Source organism: Oncorhynchus tshawytscha, linkage group LG08, assembly GCF_018296145.1.
Source record: "Oncorhynchus tshawytscha isolate Ot180627B linkage group LG08, Otsh_v2.0, whole genome shotgun sequence".
NCBI lineage: Eukaryota > Metazoa > Chordata > Actinopteri > Salmoniformes > Salmonidae > Oncorhynchus > Oncorhynchus tshawytscha.
Genome location: NC_056436.1, coordinates 64,593,568 through 64,609,394, shown reverse-complemented (window position 1 = coordinate 64,609,394; position 15,827 = coordinate 64,593,568). Strand labels below are relative to the sequence as shown.

General features: G+C 45.6%; 1 protein-coding gene across 2 annotated transcripts in view; it reads left to right on the top strand.

The window, feature by feature from the left end:
• Nucleotides 1-15,827, top strand: part of LOC112255655 (serine/threonine-protein phosphatase 2A 55 kDa regulatory subunit B gamma isoform) — a 45,248-nt gene that overhangs the window by 22,328 nt on the left and 7,093 nt on the right. For both annotated transcript variants that reach the window (XM_042325816.1, XM_042325815.1), the window contains 3 exons: nucleotides 1,728-1,905; nucleotides 2,368-2,532; nucleotides 2,840-3,009. In XM_042325816.1, the coding sequence (XP_042181750.1) occupies nucleotides 1,728-1,905; nucleotides 2,368-2,532; nucleotides 2,840-3,009 (513 nt within the window). The remainder of the gene's footprint in view (nucleotides 1-1,727; nucleotides 1,906-2,367; nucleotides 2,533-2,839; nucleotides 3,010-15,827) is intronic.

Sequence of the window (15,827 nt, the reverse complement as noted above, 5' to 3'; positions counted from 1 at the left end):
TTGGCCATAAGGCATACGCCCCCGCCCCTCTTCTTACCAGAAAGATGTTTGTTTCTGTCGGCGCGATGCGTGGAGAAACCCGCTGGCTGCACTGCTTCGGATTGCGTCTCTCCAGTTAGTCATGTTTCCGTGAAGCAGAGAACGTTACAGTCTCTGATGTCCCTCTGGAATGCTACCCTTGCTCGGATTTCGTCAACCTTGTTGTCAAGAGACTGGACATTGGCAAGAAGAATGCTAGGGAGTGGTGCACGATGTGCCCGTCTCCGGAGTCTGACCAGAAGACCGCTTCGTTTCCCTCTTTTTCTGAGTCGTTTTTTTGGGTCGCTGCATGTGATCCACACACTGGTTGTAAGGCAGAACACAGGATCCGCAACGCGAAAAACATATTCTTGGTCGTACTGATGGTGAGTTGACGCTGATCTTATATTCAGTAGTTCTTCTCGGCTGTATGTAATGAAACCTGTCTGTCTGTCTGTCTGTCTGTCTGTCTGTCTGTCTGTCTGTCTGTCTGTCTGTCTGTCTGTCTGTCTGTCTGTTTATCTTTCTTTCCCTTCCCTCTGTATCTATGTCCTGTGTGTGTTCTGTGCACACACACACATTCACACACATGCACGTGTTCCAGATCAGACAGCATAAGTAGGTCAGTGGTGCAGATGTGTTTGCATTTATAAAAGTGGGTCATTGGCACAAGGTGTGTGTAGCAGTATTGCTTCTGTCCCTCTCCTTGTCCCAACCTGCGCTTGAACCAGGGACCCTCTGAACACATCAACAACTGCCTCCCAGCACACCACCTACTGCTCCACAAAAGCCGCTGCTCTTGCATAGCAAGGGAAACGACTACTTCAAGATCTCAGAGCGAGGGACGTCACCGATTGAAACGCTACGTGTGCGTTTGTGTGTGTGCGCTTGGCGACAACATACTGCCAGCTGTTCTGTTATTTGGGTGGGACTGTTGTCTCTGCGTTGGTGAAAACACAGCCATACTCCTCTGTACTGGTTGACATTATTTGTTGCATTCTTCTCATGTCATCATCCCTGTGCCCTAAAGCACTGATGGAAGAAGATTTTGAACAAGGTCACATGACCAATAGATACAGAAAAAATCTATTAGTGAGAAACCTTGCTTTTCTCTGCCTTAATTTCCACAAGCGATAATATCCCAGTATTGCATGCATTCCTAATGGGTATATCTCAGTGATTTCTCTGTGCTCTCTGTAAAGATACAATCAATTTGAATCTCCCATTTTGGACAAAATGAAATAAACCAATTTATTTTTGACTTATTCTGTGAATATGGACTCTATCATTTGATCTCATCATTTTGGGTCTACTCACCACATGACACATCTGTGTTTCAGGCTGTATCCTCTGATAGGGATCATCAATTAGATTTAGCCACGGGAGGATTTTTTCTTGAGGCGGAACATACTGTAATTACAAATATTTGTAGACTGCAAGAAGCCCAAACAGATATAATATTTGACTAAAACATGCGTAAAAATACTTGGGAAAATATTTCCAAAATTAAAATCACTTGGAGCTGACATGCTGGTGTTTTTATAGTATTTCATGTCCAAGAATGGAAAATAAAACGTTTTTTAAAATGTTTAATCCTTTGATAACTTAGGGGACGAAATGAAACCATCTGCGAGCCAAATTCGGCACGCGGGCCGCCAGTTGGGGAACCCTGGTGTGTTGTGTGTTCTGACTGTCTGTACTCTGTCTAGGTGCCGGTGTTGAAGCCCATGGATCTGATGGTGGAGGTGAGTCCTCGGCGTGTCTTTGCCAACGCCCACACCTACCATGTCAACTCCATCTCTGTCAACTCTGACCATGAGACCTACATGTCAGCTGACGACCTGAGGATCAACCTCTGGCACCTGGGCATCACCAACCGCAGCTTCAGTATCCTTTAGATCAGACAATGGGTCAATACACACACTCTTCTATAAGACACTGTTCGCACACACGCACACACACACACACGCACACACGCACACACACACACACACACATACAGTGATGTGGGTGAGGGGAATCATTCCTGAGGAGTGAAAATGCTGGTCAATTAATTATTACATCTATACATTTTTCTCAGCTTTTGTGGCATGTAACGCAGCTGAATAGAACACACACACTCCTCACCCCAGACAGGATTTGCATGTTACAATTAATCTGAAGTTGAGATTATCCTCCCACTACCCCAGTACCCCCTAAAGGTATGTGTATAATACTATATGTAATAATGTCAGTGTGTTTTGGTGTATCATTCTGAATATGCTATGTTTGTAATCACCCTCGTACACAAACAAATGTGTGTATGCAGTTATATAGACAGTATGTTGTAGTCCTGAACCCATGCCCCAGACATCGTGGACATCAAGCCAGTGAACATGGAGGATCTGACAGAGGTGATAACAGCAGCAGAGTTCCATCCTCACCACTGTAACCTGTTGGTCTATAGCAGCAGTAAGGGAACTCTACGGCTCTGTGACATGAGAGAGGCCGCACTGTGTGACAAACACTCCAAACGTGAGTACTCACACACGCACACGCACACGCACGCGCACACACGCGCGCACACACGCACACACACACACACACACACACACACACACGCACGCACACACGCACACACGCACACGCACACACACACACGCACACACACACACACACACACACACACACACACACACACACACACACACACACACACACACACACACACACACACACACACACACACACGTACACACACGCACACGCACACACACACGCACACACACACTCACACACACACACTAACACACACACACTCTCACCCCGTCTCCTCCCACAGTGTTTGAGGAGCCAGAAGACCCCAGTAACCGCTCCTTCTTCTCTGAGATCATCTCGTCTGTGTCGGACGTGAAGTTCAGCCACAGCGGGCGCTACCTGCTGACCAGAGACTACCTCACTGCCAAGGTGTGGGACCTCAACATGGAGAACAAGCCCCTGGAGATATACCAGGTGAGGAGTCCAATATCACTATTAACACAGAGAGTATGTAATATCACTATTAACACAGAGACGAAGACAGTATGTAATATCATTATTAACACAGAGACACAGACAATATGTAATATCACTATTAACACAGAGACACAGACAGTATGTAATATCACTATTTACACAGACAGTATGTAATATCACTATTAACTCAGACAGTATGTAATATCACTATTAACACAGAGACACAGACAGTATGTAATATCACTATTAACACAGAGACACAGACAGTATGTAATATCACTATTAAGTCAGACAGTATGTAAAATCAATATTAACACAGAGACACAGACAGTATGTAAAATCACTATTAACACAGAGACACAGACAGTATGTAATATCACTATTAACACAGACAGTATGTAATATCACTATTAACACAGAGACACAGACAGTATGTAATATCACTATTAACACAGAGACACAGCCAGTATGTAATATCACTATTAACACAGAGACACAGACAGTATGTAATATCACTATTAACACAGAGACACAGACAGTACGTAATATCACTATTAACACAGAGACACAGACAGTATGTAATATCACTATTAAAACAGAGACACAGACAGTATGTAATATCACTATTAACTCAGACAATATGTAATATCACTATTAATACAGAGACAGAGACAGTATGTAATATCACTATTAACACAGAGACACAGACAGTATGTAATATCACTATTTACACAGAGACACAGACAGTATGTAATATCACTATTTACTCAGACAGTATGTAATATTACTATTAACACAGAGACACAGACAGTATGTAAAATCACTATTAACACAGAGACTCAGACAGTATGTAATATCACTATTAAAACAGAGACACTGACAGTATGTAATATCACTATTAACACAGAGACACAGACAGTATGTAATATCACTATTAACTGAGAGACACAGACAGTATGTAATATCACTATTTACTCAGACAGTATGTAAAATCACTATTAACACAGAGACTCAGACAGTATGTAATATCACTATTAAAACAGAGACACTGACAGTATGTAATATCACTATTAAAACAGAGACACAGACAGTATGTAATATCACTATTAACACAGAGACACAGACAGTACGTAATATCACTATTAACACAGAGACACAGACAGTATGTAATATCACTATTAACTCAGACAGTATGTAATATTACTACTAACACAGAGACACACAGACAGTATGTAATATCACTATTAACACAGAGACACAGACGGTATGTAATATCACTATTAACACAGAGACACAGAGAGTATGTAATATCAATATTAACACAGAGACACAGACAGTATGTAATATCACTATTAACACAGAGACACAGACAGTATGTAATATCACTATTTACTCAGACAGTATGTAATATCACTATTAACACAGAGACACAGACAGTATGTAAAATCACTATTAACACAGAGAGTATGTAATATCACAATTAACACAGAGACACAGACAGTATGTAATATCACTATTTACTCAGACAGTATGTAATATCACTATTAACACAGAGATACTGACAGTATGTAATATCACAATTAAAACAGAGACACAGACAGTATGTAATATCACTATTAAAACAGAGACACAGACCGTATGTAATATCACTATTAACACAGAGACACAGACAGTATGTAATATCACTATTAACACAGAGACACATACAGTATGTAATATCACTATTAACTCAGATACACAGACAGTATGTAATATCACTATTAACACAGAGACACAGACAGTATGTAATATCACTATTAAAACAGAGACACAGACAGTATGTAATATCACTATTAAAACAGAGACACAGACCGTATGTAATATCACTATTAACACAGAGACACAGACAGTATGTAATATCACTATTAACACAGAGACACATACAGTATGTAATATCACTATTAACTCAGATACACAGACAGTATGTAATATCACTATTAACACAGAGACACAGACAGTATGTAATATCACTATTAACTCAGACAGTATGTAATATTACTACTAACACAGAGACTCAGACAATATGTAATATCACTATTAACACAGAGACACAGACAGTATGTAATATCACTATTAACACAGAGACACAGACAGTATGTAATATCACTATTAACACAGAGACACAGACAGTATGTAAAATCACTATTAACAAAGAGACTCAGACAATATGTAATATCACTATAACACAGAGACACAGACAGTATGTAATATCACTATTAACACAGAGACACAGACAGTATGTAATATCACTATTAACTCAGATACACAGACAGTATGTAATATCACTATTAACACAGAGACACAGACAGTATGTAATATCACTATTAACTCAGACAGTATGTAATATTACTACTAACACAGAGACTCAGACAATATGTAATATCACTATTAACACAGAGACACAGACAGTATGTAATATCACTATTAACACAGAGACACAGACAGTATGTAATATCACTAATAACTCAGACAATATGTAATATCACTATTAATACAGAGACACAGACAGTATGTAATTTCACTATTAACACAGAGACACAGACAGTATGTAATATCACTATTAACACAGAGACACAGACAGTATGTAATATCACTATTAACACAGAGACACAGACAGTATGTAATATCACTATTAACACAGAGACACAGACAGTATGTAATATCACTATTAACACAGAGACACAGACAGTATGTAAAATCACTATTAACACAGAGAGTATGTAATATCACTATTAACACAGAGACGCAGACAGTATGTAAAATCACTATTAACACAGAGAGTATGTAATATCACTATTAACACAGAGACACAGACAGTATGTAATATCACTATTTACTCAGACAGTATGTAATGTCACTATTAACACAGAGATACTGACAGTATGTAATATCACAATTAAAACAGAGACACAGACAGTATGTAATATCACTATTAAAACAGAGACACACACAGTATGTAATATCACTATTAAAACAGAGACACAGACAGTATGTAATATAACTATTAACACAGAGACACAGACAGTATGTAATATCACTATTAAAACAGAGACACAGACAGTAATTAATATCACTATTAACACAGAGACACAGACAGTATGTAAAATCACTATTAACACAGAGAGTATGTAATATCACTATTAACACAGAGACACAGACAGTATGTAATATCACTATTTACTCAGACAGTATGTAATATCACTATTAACAGAGAGACACACACAGTATGTAATATCACTATTAAAACAGAGACACAGACAGTATGTAATATCACTATTAACACAGAGACACAGACAGTATGTAATATCACTATTAACACAGAGACACAGACAGTATGCAATATCACTATTAACACAGAGACACAGACAGTATGTAATATCACTATTAACTCAGACAGTATGTAATATTACTACTAACACAGAGACACAGAGAGTATGTAATATCACTATTAACACAGAGTCACAGACAGTATGTAATATCACTATTTACTCAGACAGTATGTAATATCATTATTAACACAGAGATACTGACAGTATGTAATATCACAATTAAAACAGAGACACAGACAGTATGTAATATCACTATTAAAACAGTGACACAGACAGTATGTAATATCACTATTAACACAGAGACACAGACAGTATGTAATATCACTATTAACACAGAGACACACACAGTATGTAATATCACTATTAAAACAGAGACACAGACAGTATGTAATATAACTATTAACACAGAGACACAGACAGTATGTAATATCACTATTTACTCAGACAGTGAGTAATATCACTATTAACACAGAGACACAGACAGTATGTAAAATCACTATTAACACAGAGAGTATGTAATATCACTATTAACACAGAGACACAGACAGTATGTAATATCACTATTTACTCAGACAGTATGTAATATCACTATTAACACAGAGATACTGACAGTATGTAATATCACAATTAAAACAGAGACACAGACAGTATGTAATATCACTATTTACCCAGACAGTATGTAATATTACTATTAACACAGAGACACAGACAGTATGTAAAATCACTATTAACAAAGAGACTCAGACAATATGTAATATCACTATTAACACAGAGACACTGACAGTATGTAATATCACTATTAACACAGAGACACAGACAGTATGTACTATCACAATTAACTCAGAGACACAGACACTGGGAGAGGAGGAGGGGATACCTTACTGAGCCACTACACTGGGAGAGTGGGAGGGGATACCTTACTGAGCCACTACACTGGGAGAGGAGGGGGGATACCTTACTGAGCCACTACACTGGGAGAGTAGGAGGGGATACCTTACTGAGCCACTACACTGGGAGAGTATGAGGGGATACCTTCCTGAGCCACTATCAAATCAAATCAAATCAAATTTTATTTGTCACATACACATGGTTAGCAGATGTTAATGCGAGTGTAGCGAAATGCTTGTGCTTCTAGTTCCGACAATGCAGTAATAACGAACAAGTAATCTAACTAACAATTCCAAAAAACTACTGTCTTATACACAGTGTAAGGGGATAAAGAATATGTACATAAGGATATACGAATGAGTGATGGTACAGAGCAGCATAGGCAAGATACAGTAGATGATATCGAGTACAGTATATACATATGAGATGAGTATGTAAACCAAGTGGCATAGTTAAAGTGGCTAGTGATACATGTATTACATAAGGATGCAGTCGATGATATAGAGTACAGTATATACGTATGCATATGAGATGAATAATGTAGGGTAAGTAACATTATATAAGGTAGCATTGTTTAAAGTGGCTAGTGATATATTTACATCATTTCCCATCAATTCCCATTATTAAAGTGGCTGGAGTTGAGTCAGTGTCATTGACAGTGTGTTGGCAGCAGCCACTCGATGTTAGTGGTGGCTGTTTAACAGTCTGATGGCCTTGAGATAGAAGCTGTTTTTCAGTCTCTCGGTCCCAGCTTTGATGCACCTGTACTGACCTCGCCTTCTGGATGACAGCGGGGTGAACAGGCAGTGGCTCGGGTGGTTGATGTCCTTGATGATCTTTATGGCCTTCCTGTAGCATCGGGTGGTGTAGGTGTCCTGGAGGGCAGGTAGTTTGCCCCGGTGATGCGTTGTGCAGACCTCACTACCCTCTGGAGAGCCTTACGGTTGAGGGCGGTGCAGTTGCCATACCAGGCGGTGATACAGCCCGCCAGGATGCTCTCGATTGTGCATCTGTAGAAGTTTGTGAGTGCTTTTGGTGACAAGCCGAATTTCTTCAGCCTCCTGAGGTTGAAGAGGCGCTGCTGCGCCTTCTTCACGATGCTGTCTGTGTGACTGGACCAATTCAGTTTGTCTGTGATGTGTATGCCGAGGAACTTAAAACTTGCTACCCTCTCCACTACTGTTCCATCGATGTGGATGGGGGGGTGTTCCCTCTGCTGTTTCCTGAAGTCCACAATCATCTCCTTAGTTTTGTTGACGTTGAGTGTGAGGTTATTTTCCTACACTGGGAGAGTGGGAGGGGATACCTTACTGAGCCACTACACTGGGAGAGTAGGAGGGGATGCCTTACTGAGCCACGACACTGGGAGAGAAGGGGGGGGATACCTTACTGAGCCACTACACTGGGAGAGTAGGAGGGGATACCTTACTGAGCCACTACACTGGGAGAGTGGGAGGGGATACCTTACTGAGCCACTACACTGGGAGAGGAGGGGGATACCTTACTGAGCCACTACACTGGGAGAGGAGGGGGATACCTTACTGAGCCACTACACTGGGAGAGGAGGAGGGGATACCTTACTGAGCCACTACACTGGGAGAGTGGGAGGGGATACCTTACTGAGCCACTACACTGGGAGAGTAGGAGGGGATACCTTACTTAGCCACTACACTGGGAGAGTAGGAGGGGATACCTTACTGAGCCACTACACTGGGAGAGTAGGAGGGGATACCTTACTGAGCCACTACACTGGGAGAGTGGGAGAGGATACCTTACTGAGCCACTACACTGGGAGAGTAGGAGGGGATACCTTACTGAGCCACTACACTGGGAGAGTAGGAGGGGATACCTTACTGAGCCACTATACTGGGAGAGTAGGAGGGGATACCTTACTGAGCCACTACACTGGGAGAGGAGGGGGATACCTTACTGAGCCACTACACTGGGAGAGGAGGAGGGGATACCTTACTGAGCCACTACACTGGGAGAGTGGGAGGGGATACCTTACTGAGCCACTACACTGGGAGAGTAGGAGGGGATACCTTACTTAGCCACTACACTGGGAGAGGAGGGGGATACCTTACTGAGCCACTACACTGGGAGAGTAGGAGGGGATACCTTACTGAGCCACTACACTGGGAGAGTAGGAGGGGATACCTTACTGAGCCACTACACTGGGAGAGGAGGAGGGGATACCTTACTGAGCCACTACACTAGGAGAGTAGGAAGGGATACCTTACTGAGCCACTACACTGGGAGAGTAGGAGGGGATACCTTACTGAGCCACTACACTGGGAGAGTAGGAAGGGATACCTTACTGAGCCACTACACTGGGAGAGGAGGAGGGGATACCTTACTGAGCCACTACACTGGGAGTGGAGGAGGGGATACCTTACTGAGCCACTACACTGGGAGAGTAGGAGGGGATACCTTACTGAGCCACTACACTGGGAGAGTAGGAGGGGATACCTTACTGAGCCACCACACTGGGAGTGGAGGAGGGGATACCTTACTGAGCCACTACACTGGGAGAGTAGGAGGGGATACCTTCCTGAGCCACTACACTGGGAGAGTAGGAGGGGATACCTTACTGAGCCACTACACTGGGAGAGTAGGAGGGGATACCTTACTGAGCCACTATACTGGGAGAGGAGGAGGGGATACCTTACTGAGCCACTATACTGGGAGAGTGGGAGGGGATACCTTACTGAGCCACTACACTGGGAGAGGAGGAGGGGATACCTTACTGAGCCACTACACTGGGAGAGGAGGAGGGGATACCTTACTGAGCCGCTACACTGGGAGAGTAGGAGGGGATACCTTACTGAGCCACTACACTGGGAGAGTGGGAGGGGATACCTTACTGAGCCACTACACTGGGAGTGGAGGAGGGGATACCTGACTGAGCCACTACACTGGGAGAGTAGGAGGGGATACCTTACTGAGCCACTACACTGGGAGAGTAGGAGGGGATACCTTACTGAGCCACTACACTGGGAGAGTAGGAGGGGATACCTTACTGAGCCACTACACTGGGAGAGTAGGAGGGGATACCTTACTGAGCCACTACACTGGGAGAGGAGGAGGGGATACCTTACTGAGCCACTACACTGGGAGTGGAGGAGGGGATACTTTACTGAGCCACTATACTGGGAGAGGAGGAGGGGATACCTTACTGAGCCACAACACTGGGATTGGAGGAGGGGATACCTTACTGAGCCACTACACTGGGAGAGTAGGAGGGGATACCTTACTGAGCCACTACACTGGGAGTGGAGGAGGGGATACCTTACTGAGCCACTACACTGGGAGAGTAGGAGGGGATACCTTACTGAGCCACTATACTGGGAGAGTAGGAGGGGATACCTTACTGAGCCACTACACTGGGAGAGGAGGGGGATACCTTACTGAGCCACTACACTGGGAGAGTAGGATGGGATACCTTACTGAGCCACTACACTGGGAGAGTAGGAGGGGATACCTTACTGAGCCACTACACTGGGAGAGGAGGAGGGGATACCTTACTGAGCCACTACACTGGGAGAGGAGGGGGATACCTTACTGAGCCACTACACTAGGAGAGTAGGAAGGGATACCTTACTGAGCCACTACACTGGGAGAGTAGGAGGGGATACCTTACTGAGCCACTACACTGGGAGAGTAGGAAGGGATACCTTACTGAGCCACTACACTGGGAGAGGAGGAGGGGATACCTTACTGAGCCACTACACTGGGAATGGAGGAGGGGATACCTTACTGAGCCACTACACTGGGAGAGTAGGAGGGGATACCTTACTGAGCCACTACACTGGGAGAGTAGGAGGATACCTTACTGAGCCACCACACTGGGAGTGGAGGAGGGGATACCTTACTGAGCCACTACACTGGGAGAGTAGGAGGGGATACCTTCCTGAGCCACTACACTGGGAGAGTAGGAGGGGATACCTTACTGAGCCACTACACTGGGAGAGTAGGAGGATACCTTACTAAGCCACTATACTGGGAGAGTAGGAGGGGATACCTTACTGAGCCACTACACTGGGAGAGGAGGAGGGGATACCTTACTGAGCCACTACACTGGGAGAGTAGGAGGGGATGCCTTACTGAGCCACAACACTGGGAGAGAAGGGGGATACCTTACTGAGCCACTACACTGGGAGAGTAGGAGGGGATACCTTACTGAGCCACTACACTGGGAGAGTGGGAGGGGATACCTTACTGAGCCACTACACTGGGAGAGGAGGGGGGATACCTTACTGAGCCACTACACTGGGAGAGGAGGGGGATACCTTACTGAGCCACTACACTGGGAGAGGAGGAGGGGATACCTTACTGAACCACTACACTGGGAGAGTGGGAGGGGATACCTTACTGAGCCACTACACTGGGAGAGTAGGAGGATACCTTACTTAGCCACTACACTGGGAGAGTAGGAGGATACCTTACTGAGCCACTACACTGGGAGAGTAGGAGGGGATACCTTACTGAGCCACTACACTGGGAGAGTGGGAGAGGATACCTTACTGAGCCACTACACTGGGAGAGTAGGAGGATACCTTACTGAGCCACTACACTGGGAGAGTAGGAGGGGATACCTTACTGAGCCACTATACTGGGAGAGTAGGAGGGGATACCTTACTGAGCCACTACACTGGGAGAGAAGGGGGGATACCTTACTGTGCCACTACACTGGGAGAGGAGGAGGGGATACCTTACTGAGCCACTACACTGGGAGAGGAGGAGGGGATACCTTACTGAGCCACTACACTGGGAGAGTAGGAGGGGATACCTTACTGAGCCACTACACTGGGAGAGTGGGAGGGGATACCTTACTGAGCCACTACACTGGGAGTGGAGGAGGGGATACCTGACTGAGCCACTACACTGGGAGAGTAGGAGGGGATACCTTACTGAGCCACTACACTGGGAGAGTAGGAGGGGATACCTTACTGAGCCACTACACTGGGAGAGTAGGAGGGGATACCTTACTGAGCCACTACACTGGGAGAGTAGGAGGGGATACCTTACTGAGCCACTACACTGGGAGAGGAGGAGGGGATACCTTACTGAGCCACTACACTGGGAGAGGAGGAGGGGATACCTTACTGAGCCACTACACTGGGAGTGGAGGAGGGGATACTTTACTGAGCCACTATACTGGGAGAGGAGGAGGGGATACCTTACTGAGCCACAACACTGGGATTGGAGGAGGGGATACCTTACTGAGCCACTACACTGGGAGAGTAGGAGGGGATACCTTACTGAGCCACTACACTGGGAGTGGATGAGGGGATACCTTACTGAGCCACTACACTGGGAGAGTAGGAGGGGATACCTTACTGAGCCACTATACTGGGAGAGTAGGAGGGGATACCTTACTGAGCCACTACACTGGGAGAGGAGGGGGATACCTTACTGAGCCACTACACTGGGAGAGTAGGAGGGATACCTTACTGAGCCACTACACTGGGAGAGTAGGAGGGGATACCTTACTGAACCACTACACTGGTAGAGGAGGAGGGGATACCTTACTGAGCCACTACACTGGGAGAGGGGGGGATACCTTACTGAGCCACTACACTAGGAGAGTAGGAAGGGATACCTTACTGAGCCACTACACTGGGAGAGTAGGAGGGGATACCTTACTGAGCCACTACACTGGGAGAGTAGGAAGGGATACCTTACTGAGCCACTACACTGGGAGAGGAGGAGGGGATACCTTACTGAGCGACTACACTGGGAGTGGAGGAGGGGATACCTTACTGAGCCACTACACTGGGAGAGTAGGAGGATACCTTACTGAGCCACCACACTGGGAGTGGAGGAGGGGATACCTTACTGAGCCACTACACTGGGAGAGGAGGAGGGGATACCTTACTGAGCCACTACACTGGGAGTGGAGGAGGGGATACTTTACTGAGCCACTATACTGGGAGAGGAGGAGGGGATACCTTACTGAGCCACAACACTGGGATTGGAGGAGGGGATACCTTACTGAGCCACTACACTGGGAGTGGAGGAGGGGATACCTTACTGAGCCACTACACTGGGAGAGTAGGAGGGGATACCTTACTGAGCCACCACACTGGGAGTGGAGGAGGGGATACCTTACTGAGCCACTACACTGGGAGAGGAGGAGGGGATACCTTACTGAGCCACTACACTGGGAGTGGAGGAGGGGATACCTTACTGAGCCACTACACTGGGAGAGTAGGAGGGGATACCTTACTGAGCCACTACACTGGGAGAGTAGGAGGGGATACCTTACTGAGCCACTATACTGGGAGAGTAGGAGGGGATACCTTACTGAGCCACTACACTGGGAGAGGAGGGGGGATACCTTACTGAGCCACTACACTGGGAGAGTAGGAGGGGATACCTTACTGAGCCACTACACTGGGAGAGTAGGAGGGGATACCTTACTGAGCCACTACACTGGGAGAGGAGGAGGGGATACCTTACTGAGCCACTACACTGGGAGAGGAGGGGGATACCTTACTGAGCCACTACACTAGGAGAGTAGGAAGGGATACCTTACTGAGCCACTACACTGGGAGAGTAGGAGGATACCTTACTGAGCCACTACACTGGGAGAGTAGGAAGGGATACCTTACTGAGCCACTACACTGGGAGAGGAGGAGGGGATACCTTACTGAGCCACTACACTGGGAGTGGAGGAGGGGATACCTTACTGAGCCACTACACTGGGAGAGTAGGAGGGGATACCTTACTGAGCCACTACACTGGGAGAGTAGGAGGGGATACCTTACTGAGCCACCACACTGGGAGTGGAGGAGGGGATACCTTACTGAGCCACTACACTGGGAGAGTAGGAGGATACCTTCCTGAGCCACTACACTGGGAGAGTAGGAGGGGATACCTTACTGAGCCACTACACTGGGAGAGTAGGAGGGGATACCTTACTGAGCCACTATACTGGGAGAGGAGGAGGGGATACCTTACTGAGCCACTATACTGGGAGAGTGGGAGGATACCTTACTGAGCCACTACACTGGGAGAGTAGGAGGATACCTTACTGAGCCACTACACTGGGATTGGAGGAGGGGATACCTTACTGAGCCACTACACTGGGAGAGTAGGAGGGGATACCTTACTGAGCCACTACACTGGGAGTGGAGGAGGGATACCTTACTGAGCCACTACACTGGGAGAGTAGGAGGATACCTTACTGAGCCACTATACTGGGAGAGTAGGAGGGGATACCTTACTGAGCCACTACACTGGGAGAGGAGGGGGATACCTTACTGAGCCACTAGACTGGGAGAGTAGGATGGGATACCTTACTGAGCCACTACACTGGGAGAGTAGGGGGGATACCTTACTGAGCCACTACACTGGGAGAGTAGGAGGGGATACCTTACTGAGCCACTACACTGGGAGAGTAGGAGGGGATACCTTACTGAGCCACTACAATGGGAGAGTAGGAGGGGATACCTTACTGAGCCACTACACTGGGAGATTAGGAGGGGATACCTTACTGAGCCACTACACTGGGAGAGGAGGAGGGGATACCTTACTGAGCCACTACACTGGGAGAGTATGAGGGGATACCTTCCTGAGCCACTATCAAATCAAATCAAATCAAATTTTATTTGTCACATACACATGGTTAGCAGATCTTAATGCGAGTGTAGCGAAATGCTTGTGCTTCTAGTTCCGACAATGCAGTAATAACGAACAAGTAATCTAACTAACAATTCCAAAAACTACTGTCTTATACACAGTGTAAGGGGATAAAGAATATGTACATAAGGATATACGAATGAGTGATGGTACAGAGCAGCATAGGCAAGATACAGTAGATGATATCGAGTACAGTATATACATATGAGATGAGTATGTAAACCAAGTGGCATAGTTAAAGTGGCTAGTGATACATGTATTACATAAGGATGCAGTCGATGATATAGAGTACAGTATATACGTATGCATATGAGATGAATAATGTAGGGTAAGTAACATTATATAAGGTAGCATTGTTTAAAGTGGCTAGTGATATATTTACATCATTTCCCATCAATTCCCATTATTAAAGTGGCTGGAGTTGAGTCAGTGTCATTGACAGTGTGTTGGCAGCAGCCACTCGATGTTAGTGGTGGCTGTTTAACAGTCTGATGGCCTTGAGATAGAAGCTGTTTTTCAGTCTCTCGGTCCCAGCTTTGATGCACCTGTACTGACCTCGCCTTCTGGATGACAGCGGGGTGAACAGGCAGTGGCTCGGGTGGTTGATGTCCTTGATGATCTTTATGGCCTTCCTGTAGCATCGGGTGGTGTAGGTGTCCTGGAGGGCAGGTAGTTTGCCCCCGGTGATGCGTTGTGCAGACCTCACTACCCTCTGGAGAGCCTTACGGTTGAGGGCGGTGCAGTTGCCATACCAGGCGGTGATACAGCCCGCCAGGATGCTCTCGATTGTGCATCTGTAGAAGTTTGTGAGTGCTTTTGGTGACAAGCCGAATTTCTTCAGCCTCCTGAGGTTGAAGAGGCGCTGCTGCGCCTTCTTCACGATGCTGTCTGTGTGAGTGGACCAATTCAGTTTGT